Source organism: Phalacrocorax aristotelis, chromosome 2 (assembly GCF_949628215.1).
Source record: "Phalacrocorax aristotelis chromosome 2, bGulAri2.1, whole genome shotgun sequence".
Lineage (NCBI taxonomy): Eukaryota > Metazoa > Chordata > Aves > Suliformes > Phalacrocoracidae > Phalacrocorax > Phalacrocorax aristotelis.
Genome location: NC_134277.1, coordinates 28,306,679 through 28,319,013, shown reverse-complemented (window position 1 = coordinate 28,319,013; position 12,335 = coordinate 28,306,679). Strand labels below are relative to the sequence as shown.

At 42.0% G+C, this 12,335-nt stretch overlaps 1 protein-coding gene across 2 annotated transcripts; it reads left to right on the top strand.

The window, feature by feature from the left end:
• Positions 1 to 3,066: 3,066 nt before the first annotated feature.
• Positions 3,067 to 9,272, top strand: SEM1 (SEM1 26S proteasome subunit). Of its 2 annotated transcripts, XM_075082887.1 has the most exons (4): positions 3,067 to 3,227; positions 7,087 to 7,180; positions 8,311 to 8,354; positions 9,068 to 9,272. In XM_075082887.1, the coding sequence occupies exons 1-4, from the start codon at positions 3,152 to 3,154 to the stop codon at positions 9,076 to 9,078; spliced, it is 225 nt and encodes a 74-aa protein (XP_074938988.1). In that variant the 5' UTR covers positions 3,067 to 3,151; the 3' UTR covers positions 9,079 to 9,272. The 2 variants fall into 2 exon arrangements, with proteins under 2 accessions (XP_074938988.1, XP_074938989.1); XM_075082888.1 differs by lacking the exon at positions 8,311 to 8,354.
• The last annotated feature ends 3,063 nt before the right edge of the window (positions 9,273 to 12,335 follow it).

The following is a 12,335-nucleotide window of genomic DNA, read 5'->3' as shown; positions in this document are numbered from 1 at the left end:
GTCCTTCAAAAGGCTTGAGTATTATAAACCGCATCACCAAATTTTGAGATGCTGTGATGGTTTGTGGAATTTGAAGATGCCTTTTCTCAGTGGAGAAAAGTAAGTTCCTTAAATGCTTCCTGGGGGCAGTAAGGTATGGGATATACAAAGCCTACAGACTGAGTAGGAAGGTACCTAAGAATGCCAGTAAGAAAAAATGCCGTAAGAAAATATGATTTAAGACCATGCCTCTGCTAAGAAATCACAGTCACAAGACTGGCACTAAAATTGGTGTTTTCTAACAACTGCCTGCAGGAGTATAAGTTCTTTCTACTTGCTTACTGTATAGTCTGGTGGTTGAGAGCATATATCTGGGATATGGTATATCACCCACACCAACCAACTCCCAGGAGCATTTCTCTTTGGTAGGCTATTTGCTGTTGCAGACTGAGTTATTTATTTGTCAAATCTAATCGACCATGAGTGAAAAACACCTGAATATACTTTGGAAGAGAGAAAAAGACCAACCCCCAAATAACCAGCAAACAGCCTGGTGGTTGCGGTACTTGGCTTTGACATCAGGTCAAATCCAACTTGGACACGGGATATTTGAAGGCAAGCCTATTGCCTTGCCCACCAGGCACCTCTTCCTGCAAGGTCTAGCAGACTGGCTTGGAGAACGCCTCACAAATCAGGTCCTTCAGGCGACGCAGGGTGGGCATACCTTGATGAGAGAAACACGACATGGCAGATACCTATGACCTTGGAGAGCTTACTAAAAGAGAGAGAAAGGGTTTGGGGAATTGCAGTGAGGTCTGCATCCATGCATTCATCTGCTAGAAAGGCTAGATAAGGTAATGTAAATTTCAGGCTTCCAAAACCTGTGGTATTGGGTTTAATAAAATGTAGTTAAAGTTTTTATTTTATATCCATTATTTTAAAGTGATCTTACAAGTAAGATAGGTAAATCTGAAATACTTTTTATTAGTATTTTCAAGCTTATTTCAAATTGCTCAGGCTAGAAACTTATTTTTCTCTTTTTTAAACAAGAGCAACGTTCCTTATTTAACCACAAAACTCCAGAAACCACAAATTCAAAAGAATCATAAAAAAATTTTATATTTGTAATACGAGGAGGAGAATTTGACACTATAGATTTTTGTGACAACAGAAGATTAAATTTGGCTTACTGGTGATATGGGAATACTCAGCTCCACAGATGGGAAATGCAAAGGATGACTGAGATCCGAGACTGGCTGTGGTCAGTCCCTTCATAAGTAAGATACTGCTTCAGGAGTTGTCAGTTATCCTTGTTTCCCTGTGCAGAGGCCAGCCCTATCCCCTAGGGAAGTACAGATTCTTCTCTCCACTGGCACTCTGGAGCTTTCTAACCAGCAGTTCAGCAGAGAAGGAAGAGAAAAGGGAAAGGACAGCTGTACCTTTTCTCCAGAGCAGATAGTAGGAAAAGACACTAAAACAAGTTCAAGCTGCTTCCTGATCCAGGGCTACGTGAAGGTACTTGTCCACAGGAGTTTCCAAGTTACATTTTTTTCTCAGATAATCTAGGTGCAGTTCAGCACCTTGATATTCCTCAGTGTGCTGCAAACTCCATAGTTTAGTTCTAGGTAAGGCAAAAACTAGGTTTGAATATGGGCCTTAGTAGCTGAATGATTGCAGCTCTTTGCAAACTTCTGATACGACAGACCCCTGCTCACTTTATGATTTTATCTGTACTCTCTGGATAGAGCAGGGTATCTATTATTCCAAAATCCCAGCTATATGTAACTAGATTCCACATATTGATTTATTAACCCAGACTTTTCAAAATTTTCACAATCATCAGTGTCAGTCATTCCATCACACAGGAATAAAATGTGACTGCTCAGTTGGACCCTTCATCTGGGAGAAGGGCTCATTTCCCATCTTGCCTTAACTGTGGCCACATGCCAGAACATGCTTGCGCTGGGTTGAAACTTAACTATATATGAATTCTCACACCAGTTTGTTGTTCATTGTTTCCCTGACTTTAAATCTAAGACATGGTATAAGCCAGCTGTGCAAGTCATCGTCTCGTGAAACAGCTTCTCACAGAGCGAGGGAAAAAAACAACCCCTCCAACTGGCAGTACTGTTCTAAGGCGATCGCCTAGAGAGAAGCCATCGGAGCTGCCACACGCACAAACTTGTTCAGGCTAGTAAGCATTGAACTTTGCCTTTGTTTAAGTGATCAACAGAATCTAGAATTAAGTGGAAAGAATTCACTTTGGAGTATTTAAAAAACCAAGGCATTTCTATTTTTCATGTAACATCCTAACTCTTATTGAATAGTAATAATCTCTCCTTCAAGCTGCTGCCTTGTTTCTCTGATGTGATGGGCAAGGAACTTATTTGAAGTATTTGAAGTAATATGTTAAAACGCCAGAAGATAAAAAACCAACACAGGTTATAGATTAGAAGGACAAAAGGTTGATACTTGATAGGTTTTGCCTGAATATAAATCAATAATGGAAGAACATGGACAACAGACGCTTTCAGCAGTGGCGATGGCTTGCGTAATGCTGTCTAACGTTGCAGCGGACACATTTATTCTCCCCACAGCTGAGACTGCTTTTGACGCTTTCCACAGCCGGTGTCTTTCCTCAGCCCCGGTCCGTGCGCCACGCCAGCCGGCTCCGGGGAGCCGGGCTCGTCCCGGAGCGACAAACCTCGCCCCCCCAGACCCGGCCGGGGACCCTGCGGTCGGGCAGCCGCCGGGGCAGGTGCGGAGGGCGGATATCCCACTTTATGGCCTTTTTCCTTCCCAGCCCCCGGCACCTGCTCCCTCACCGCGCCCCGTAGGGCCAGGGGCGGCCGCGGCACGGCTGCTGCCGGAGCTGCCCAGCGGCGCCGGCGCGGGCGGGCTCTGGGGTAGCGCGGGTAGCCAGGGCCAAGGAGGCTGCCCTGAGAGGACCCGGCCGGCGGCGGGGAGGCCGGGCCGGGCGGGAAGCCTGGGTGAGGCGGGCACCGGCAACGGCGTGAGGCTGCCCTGCCAAGGGAGGGGCGGGGCCCGGGGGGGCGGAGCGAGGCGGGAGCCGCCTGCCGGCAGGGCGCAGGCGCGGTGGCGGCCCCCGCCGCCGGTATCCCGTCAGTCTCCGCGGGCGGCGGGACGCGGTGCTGGGGCGGCAGGCCGAGCCATGTCGGAGAAAAAGCAACCGGTGGATTTGGGGCTCCTGGAGGAGGACGACGAGTTTGAGGAGTTCCCGGCCGAAGGTGCCGGGCCGGGCGGGGGCGGGAAGAGGAGAGAGGCGGCGGGGGTGGCGGTGGTTCCGCCTGTAGGCCGCGGCCTGGGCCGGGCCGGTCGGAGCGAGCGCGGGAGGAGCAGCAGCTTCGGGCGGGCGGGAGCGGCGGGGTCGGGGTCGGGTGCCAGCGGGTCCCTGCCCGCAGCGCAGTCCTCGGGGTCTCCGCGGCGGTGCGGCCTCGCACGCCCCGCCTCGCCCCGCCCGTGCGGGGGCAGCTCCGCGGTGCCCCGGGAGGTCCCGCGGCCCGGTGAGCGGTGCGGGGCCGCAGCCCCGCGGTGAGGGGCGGCCCTGCTGCCCGTGCCCGGCCGCGCGGGTGTCGGCGGGCGCGGCGCGCTCCGAGTGCTGTGTCATTGTGCGAGGGGGCTGGGAGCGAGCCTCGCTGCGTCCCGGCTCCGGGGATGGGGATGGCTGGGGAGAGGGGTTGGGGGCGGGACGAGGTGTGAGGGGGAAGGAAATAACGTGCTCTGTAGTTATCCCGAATCTGTTTACCTTTTGAAGCACGGGTGTTTATGTGTTGGTTTGCCTTTCGTAGGTACAAATACGTTGAATGAGGAAATTAAATCCGGACTTCAATAAAACAGCTCAGTGTCCTTTTACAGATATAATCTTGAAAAGGTCCTTGTGAGGGCAGGATTGTTTTCTCAGTGTCCTTAGTTCTGGGAATTGTCTCAAGCTGTGGATAATGAGAACTAATATAAAACATGATGGATGAGATGTCAGGCGGTTTTTTGTCGCTAATGTCTTCATTATATGCGATTTTTTTTTTGTGGCCTTGCAAGCCTTAGGTGTTCTGAATCTTTCAGTACCGGTAAAAATAATATTTTTGCGGTGTCGGAAAGAGTTATTAATGTAGTTGAGGTGATGACTAAACTACACTGAGAAGACTAGCCCTCATTTTCTGTATGTGTTTCCTAAACAGGCAAAAAATGTTTATCTTATTTAATGTAAATCAAGTATTGGCAGTAGGGATGAAGGAAGTCTTTGAAGCATGCTTCTGAACCTTGGATTGGTCAGAGCGCTGAACTGCTGTTACAGAAGGTGAAATTCATTCTGCTTGAATCTAGCTGTACTACTAAAACCAAGTACTGTGCAAACTTTCTGGGTAGAACAGAGATTTATTAAAAAGTGACCTCAATCAGGATTCTTGCTGACCTGTCTTTCCAAAAAATAAGAACCTCTAAAGAGGCTCATTTAAATCTTCAAGTGAGATAATAGTGTTGAGAGATAATAAAGAATGTTCAGACCACTTTGAATGTTATCTTCAGTGCTTAGGAAAGAATAATGAGAAATATGTGCTCAAACCCATGCTAAATTGTTGTTCTTTAAAAATAAATTGCCACTTTCTATGCAGCAGAAAAACTTTGCATTCTATAACCCAGTTTTTATCCAAAGGAAATTAGATAATGCAAACTTATGTTAAGGGATAAAAACACTGGCTTGTGGGGAATTTCTTTTATTCTGACTTAAAATTTTTCTTAAAACAACTTATCAAATCAATTTTATTTATCAAAAGCAGATGTGTCCTATTTTTATAGGACACTTTATTTGAAGTATTACATACGTATAGCATGATAGATTAAGTGTATGTGAACTGGTCACTTAACTTTTTGTACAGTGCTTTTCAGAATGTAAAATGTAATGTAGGTTTTTAGTTTTTTTTTTTAATGCTCTACTCTAAAAACTGTGGGGTTGTTTGTTTGTTTGTTTGTTCTTTGTTTTCCTTCCCCAAGTGCAAAGTACAGGGATCAGTATGTTACATTTTTTTTTAAGGAGTCAAGCCATGACAAGTTTATCAAAATATGTTTTGTAATTTTGGTGTATATTACTAATACTTAATGGTAGAGGCTCTCAAATGCTCTTATCATTTTCAATCCCAGATAATCCTATATAATGTTTTACTTTTATTTAGTCACAGGCATATAATGTAGCTGTGAATAATAATGTTAGTGTGCAGTTCTGGGGTATAGTGTCAACATGCAGATACTGTAGAATTTTGTAGCTACAGTGATGAGAATATAATTTAGGCTTTACTCTCAGTCTCCCCCAGCCCCAATGTAGAAGGTGATGTGGGCCTTTTTAACTCTTCGCTCAGTGTGATCTGGAGGATGTTTTCATGGTCTCCTCAACTGACCTTTTATGATTGAAGCTGCTGTTCGTTATGTTGGATACTAGTTACTAGGATTTTCTTCTTCAGATCTGTTGATCTGAGCTACTTGTATGTCAATAGAGAAGTTTGACTTTGTGTTCATCTTAAACTGTTTTGAGCTTTGTTTTTGTATCTTTGAAATCCAGATAAATGACAAATGGTAAAGTTTTTTATTTTGACAAAAAAAAATCCATTGCATATAAATAGGCAAAGCTTATTTTAGATCTAAATTAAAAATCCTCCCCTTTGAGGAACTAGCAGTACAACTAAATTAATAGGGTACATTTTTTAGCCTGCATTTTTTCTTCACATTTTCTTCCCAGTTCCTTCTTTTGCTGTCCTTAGGACCAGTAGGATTTCTATGCTCCTTCATCCATTTACGTTGTATCATTTATTTGAGTAGGGAAGTTTAAATTGTAATGCCTTCTAGGTGTCTGTCTTTAATCAGTTACAGATGGATTTTCTTGTCCTGGTGAATCTCAAATAGTAATTTTGTTGCCTGTTAGTGTTAGAAAAAGGAGGAGAAAATGGAAGGACCAACCCTCATTCTTACGAAGTTAGTTGTTCACAGTGGATTAATTTTTAATCTTTTACCCTAGTAGCTTTTATTTTCTTCCCTGTACCTCCATCAGTGTTTAATGTTACTTTGGGCCTTAGTCTGGATGGACAGCAGATGGCCTACAGAACTGTAAGGGGAAGAATAGTAATATCTCTTTAAATATGCTAACAGACTTCGAGAAGTAGAAGGTCACAAGTGTCAGAATTGGGGTGCTTCTTATTTTGGTAACGTTAGAAAAAACTTGGTGTCTGTCAGAAGACTGAGAAACTGTGTTCCCCAGTGAAGTAAACTGACCTGTGTTTACACAGCGATTCTGAGCTTTCCTGATTTTTCATTTTTGCTATTTTTCTGAACTAACTAGTTTGAGTGTAATTTTTTTATATATAATGAAGCATTAAGTGGATGATCAGTAATTTGTCAAGGGTGATGTGCCAGATTATAAGAAAAATAGAAATTAAGTTAGCAAATGGACATTTAGTGTCTTGCTTCTGTAAAGAAACAGCTTCTGCTGTTTTGGGAATCCAGAAGTAGCTGATTATGGGTAGCAACTGCTGTTTGCAGATCCCTCTTTCAATTTACCTTTGCTTCTGCATCACAGATATGTTTTTGGCCCTTATCCATAGACTGTCAGCATCTGATCTGAGTGAACTGAGGATCTGTGTGTATGTGTTTTGGCAAAAGCATTTCATATCTATTTACCTTTTTTAATCAGGAGAAAAAAAGCATTTAAATACAAACCTGGAATTGTACACCTTTTGTTGAGCTTTTAGAAGTCAAGTAGTCAATATTGTTTTCTTTTTACAGTGGTGCTACAGCTTGTCCATTTGTATGCAAAAATGTCCCTTATGTACGCGTAGTGCTGCAAGCCATGATGTGAAGTGTGTCATTATTTTTTTAGTGAATTGCATTTTAATTATAATTTAAGAAATTTGGGGGTTTTTTTTAGATCTTTCTATGCTTTTTCATCTCATAAGGGCTTAAATATGATCCAGACTTTTCTGTTAAGCAGAGAAATTTGTTGCCAGCTGAAGCCTACCTTGCCCAGAGGCTGAGCTAATCTGTCAACAAGACATGGCGCCAAAGCAATGCAGCACAGAATATTTAGACCTCTCTTCCTATTTTTAGATTGGACTGGTTTAGATGAAGATGAAGATGCACACGTCTGGGAAGACAATTGGGACGATGACAATGTCGAAGATGATTTCTCCAATCAGCTAAGGTAATTTTATTTTTAACTTACTGTTCTAGAAGGTGGGTAAAATGTTTAAAATGGCATTGTTTACTTCATATCTGAAAGTTTGAAATCTGCCTACTTTAAAAAATAGAGATCTGAAACTGAAATAAATTAAAGCTCTACTTTGTGCTTTTTTTATCTAAAGCCTTTCAGAGCCAGGCTTAAGGGTTAACAGCACAGTTTGAAGTACTGATCAGCATTTCATCTTTTAATAATTCTGCTGTGAGCCCTGAAATATGCCTGATGTCATTGACGTGTTCAGGCTTTTGCTGTGTTACACAACTTAGTACAAAGATCTCTGCAAATTGTGATACAGTTGACACTTTTTCAATTTAACACAAATCCTTTTTGAAGGACTTTCTTACATGTGCGTATGAAAATATTGAATTGTGTTGCAAAGGTCAATGGCAAGGGATCCAAAATTATCTCTTCCATGCTATGCAAAATGTGTTGTAATACATTTTTTTCTATGCCTTTAAATAGCATTGCTGTTCTTTGTCCAAATGGACACATTTCTCAGAGATCAGTTATCTGTATTAATGTTAAGGCTCCCTTCTTGTGTGATGAGCATGCTGTTTATGAGCAGCAATAGCAAAGTAGTTGCTCGTAACATGCTTTAAAAAAAAGTGATTGCAATTTGGATGCCTCCAGTTGTTTAATTCCCTTTGTCACTTGTAGTTTCAGTTAATCCTTTACTGATGCATAATTTGTTTCAAGCATCAATACAAACTCACATTTTATTATTAATCCCTCAGTATGTTGCATGAGACGCAAACTCTCTGTAATACAGCCTGATTAAACAGTTCCTGGGTTGATCTCCCTTGTTGTACTCTGTGAAAGCGATCCTTTGTGTAGAAGATACAAAAATAGCCTTTGGTGTAGTTGTTTCTTATAAAGTTGAAAGGAAAGTAAACTGTAATATTGGAAAACAAGTTGATAGGCAGGGAAACAGACTTTAAAGGGAGAGTGTAATTCTTGATAAACGTAATTGATCTTAACAAACCTTCAGTAATTGTGTCTTAATTGTAGCCTTTAGTATTTGTGACCGTATGCTAGTGTTAAAATGGTAGTTTGCAATGTTGCTTTGTTGCAGCGTGTTTTTATCTCATCTTTAGAAAGAAAATGCTGCAGTCCTCCACTTCTAAAATTCCACTACTAAGTACGTAAACTAACCTGAAATATTTTTAGAGATTTGGACTACTGTATCTAGATGCAAAGGATGTGGTTCTGGCTGGTGTGTTTGGAGGCAGGTGAGAAGCAAAGCGGGGACAGGGCAGGAGTGATAACGTTTGCGGTTGCGGACTTGCTGTCCTGGCCACAACTAAGGGGAACGCAGCAATCCTTTTCCCTCAGAATTGTTCACTGGAAGGTATATTGCACCAAGGTCTAAAAATAGTGCACTCTGGTATTTTTATTTTAAAAAAAGTAAAAGCTGAAATTATTTTGGAAGTGCATGCATTTAAATTGCCTGGATTAGTGAGCTCATTTAGTTTAAGGAAATCCTGGGAATAACTGATATAAGGTAATAGTTTGTTTTTTTTCTAATGTGTATGGAGTTGTTGCAGGCTCACAGGTGCTACTTTGTGCTGTATAGTTGTACTCCAGCAGTGGTGGGTCAGAGGACAATAACTATGATTGAAACAAATATTTGAATTTTTCACTTGGAAGTTGCTTCTAGTGATCTAAGATATTAAGCTGAGGGTGAAGAACTATGGAGTAAGTGAGGTTAAGGTTGTTGCTATGAACCAAAATCTGCCATGTTCATATTCTAAAATGATTGTATATGGTGCAGTATATTTAAGATTTAAAAATGCAAATGTCTGACAGTATTTTATTTGTATGTTTTAATATACCTATCTTTTTTCTATACAGAGCTGAATTAGAAAAACATGGATACAAGATGGAAACCTCATAGTTTTTGCTGAATATGGAGTGGTTTAACATTGAACTGTGGATAGACTATATTGAGAAAAGAAGAAAAGGTGGAAGATGAGAAGACACACATAGTTCATTATCTGCTTGGATTTATTATTGTTTTGTATAAAAAATAAAAGTTTTTAATCTTAGCCTAGTCATACGTTCAGCCTCTGCTAACCTGGTAACTTATATTTTGGTTCTGAAATGCCTTGTGCAATAGAATTCATGGACTTAACCTAGAATGCTACTAATGACCTTTCAGCGGCTGATGGGATTGCACCAGCTCCTGTCACGGGGAACCAAATAAGCATTACCAGAATGAAGACCAGTGAACGGTTCTGTCATTGGGGATGTGGAGATGTCAGAAAGAAATAAAATACTCATGTATTCCTATTAAAATGCAGCAGAAGTAGAAAGGGTTTTTGGGGAGTGATAAAGCTTATTTTGCTGTAGGATTTTATTTCATAATGACTTATTTTATTTTTGTTAGCAATTTCACATGGGTGCCAGTTTGATAGCCTCAGAAAATAAGATGCATTTTTAAGTACATTTGACAACAGCATAAATCCAAACTCTCCAGTTTTGTCCTATCATTTCTCAGGCCTGTTAAAGAGACCTCGCTGGAGGTGGGAGAAGTTCTGTTCTCATGCTTATTTAAGCCTAAGAGTCACTGCTGAAATTGCCTCCAATTTGCCAGTTACAGCAGTTTGTCTGTATTGGACAAACATGCCTGCTGAGAACGGAAATCAAACTTCCAACTCATTTCATGGAGGCCAACAAATAGTTGCCAGATAGATACAGCAGTAGTGACTGGATTCGATTACTCTCTGAACTAGAAAACAGAAGGTGGAAATTACAAAACCTATTACCAATTCCATGAATCCTCCCCAAAGGAGCCTTTAAAGCTGGTTTAACGCAAAGACACAGGATGATATGGCAGTCCTGGAAGTGTAGGCCATGGCTGCAAATTAAAAAAAAACAATTTTTTTTAAAGGGGCAAATATGTACTTACAGAATTTGAATTAGCTGCTTGCTTTTCGGCAGTTCACTGTAGAGAAGCAGAGATGTAATTGTTATTTAAAGTGAGCTTTTGGAATAAAGGTATTGGCTGATGGACATGCAGTAATGGTATTAAGTGCTTTAACCTTGTTAACTAAGTAACTGAATATCTTGTATTATAAATGCATGTATTCATGCAAAATGCTAGGAAGCCTCCCCCTCCCCAAATTACTTAGGTGGTGCTATATTTATGGTGGAGGCAAGATTCGCTGTGGCCCTGACAGCTTTCTGAAGATAGCTCTGTAAAGGTGGAGACCTTTCGTTGCATCTGAATGGTTCTGCAAAACTAAATGTTTCAGAGGGTGTTGGATGCCTTCAGCTTGCCTGGTTCTGTACTGCTTGGGAAGAGAAGGAGAGGCCCTTTCAAATGGACTTGCCCTATGCTTAAGTGAGTGACTTGTTCAGATTGAAACGTGTGGCTCACGCAGCCCAACTCAGTAGAATACAAAGTCCTCGACTTCATATTTTGACAGGTAACGAATGAGAAGTCTGTGTATTGAGTTGCAAATAGAAGTGCAAACATCCTCAGGTTACTGTTGGGAATTTGAGAAAAAAGAATGTTCAGTACAGTTCTAGGATTGCTGGTGTTATTAACACATCAATATTGCGAAATTGAGTGATGAGACTGACCAAAAGAAGATGACAGAAGAATTATGGAGATGTCTGGTGCAATTTTTGCATAGGGACAGCTGCTTTCCATTACAGGATTCTGGAAACCTGGCTAAAGCAGCCCTGTCCCATCAATTGCTAGCAGGAGGAGGAAAAGCATCTTTGCTTCAAGAAATCTTAGTTTTTGCTGAGCCGCAGTTGTCCTTTTTTTGCAAAGGCAGAATTGGAAGGGAAGCCTAGGCTGAGGTAGTCTCATGGCTCTGCATTAATAACCTTCAGCTGCTCACACATGACCTGAAGTACCCAGCTGGAAAGAAAAGAGAGCAGTCTGCTTTGAAGGTTGGTTTAATGATATGGTCATGTAATGCTGTCTGCATAGAGAATTTGTTGCGAAGGAGGAAACAAGAAGTCACATGCAAAGTGCTGTGAGAATGTAGCTTATTGCAAAATCAAGCACTTCATGGAGGCTGATGGCCTGCATAATTACCATGCTGCTTAAATTTTTTGCCCTCAAGTTTATTGTATGGTCATATGGTTCCTCTTAAGCTTTCTAGTATAAAAATGACTTGGGAACATTTCTACTTCAGACTGGCTGTTTTATTTCTTTCCAAAAATTTTTAAAACCGAGCTGGTTTTGAGACAAGCTAAAGACTTTTTTTTTTTCCCTTTTTTCTATCTTTGGTGGCTTTGGTGTTCTAGAGGGAAGTTGAGGTGGTTGGCCAGAATGTCACTGTAGCAATTGACCCTAATCTACCTGCTCTGTAACTTTAAAAGGAACTAATCTTCCCATGTGCTTGGAGGCTTCAGTTTTTCAGATTGGCCATGCTGGGAGAGGTTTTGTTTGGAAGTCTTTCCTGGAGATGTTCCAGTGATCCCTGTTAGCTGAGGAATGCATGAAGTGTGGGAGATAGGAATGCTTTGGGGGTGTGAGGTAGGACATGCTGAGAGAAGACAGGATTTTGAATCTGCAGCCTGGCAAGGGTGTGAATGCGGTGGAGAGAGGGAGGTTTGGCAAAGATCTGAGTGCAGGAGAGTTTGGGCTTTCTAGTTAAGAAAGGACGACACGTGGAGGTGTGCATACGGCAACTGGGCGTGGGCTGTTGGGTAGTGTCTGTTCCCCATAGTGGGAAGGAGATTCAGGTCACAGAGAGGTTGACATTGCCCTGTGTTTGGGCACCTAACCTCCTCACCAGCCCATCTCTTAGCCAAGCTTGAGACTCTCGGACATGTCATAAGTCTGAGCCATGCCAGGGTACATGGCAGATGTCTACAGCTCTCCCCATGAAGGCTGGGGTGGTGTTTTGCAGTGTGGGGAAGGTTGTTTCACTCTGGCCTAGATGCTGAGGGTGTCCCAAGGCAAAGCACTGTTCAGTTAACTTGGAGGAAAGCTCTGGAGGGTCCCTGATTGCCAATGATTTTGGTGCTCTCACTTTACCTTGATCCTTAAGAAACTGCATGCCTAAGAAGAAATGCAAAGTCACAGATAAGCACACAAAATGGTGAGCAGTCTGAATTAAGGCTGCCTGGAAAACCTTCAGTTTGGGTCTTTTGTCTC

What these genes read in the sequence shown, in the direction of transcription:
- SEM1 (XM_075082887.1), top strand. Translation starts at nt 3,152, where the DNA reads ATGTCGGAGAAAAAGCAACCGGTGGATTTGGGGCTCCTGGAGGAGGAC. An exon ending in TGAGGAGTTCCCGGCCGAAG is followed by an intron (nt 3,228 to 7,086) that starts GTGCCGGGCCGG and finishes TCCTATTTTTAG; the next exon opens with ATTGGACTGGTTTAGATGAA. An exon ending in GATTTCTCCAATCAGCTAAG is followed by an intron (nt 7,181 to 8,310) that starts GTAATTTTATTT and finishes TCTCATCTTTAG; the next exon opens with AAAGAAAATGCTGCAGTCCT.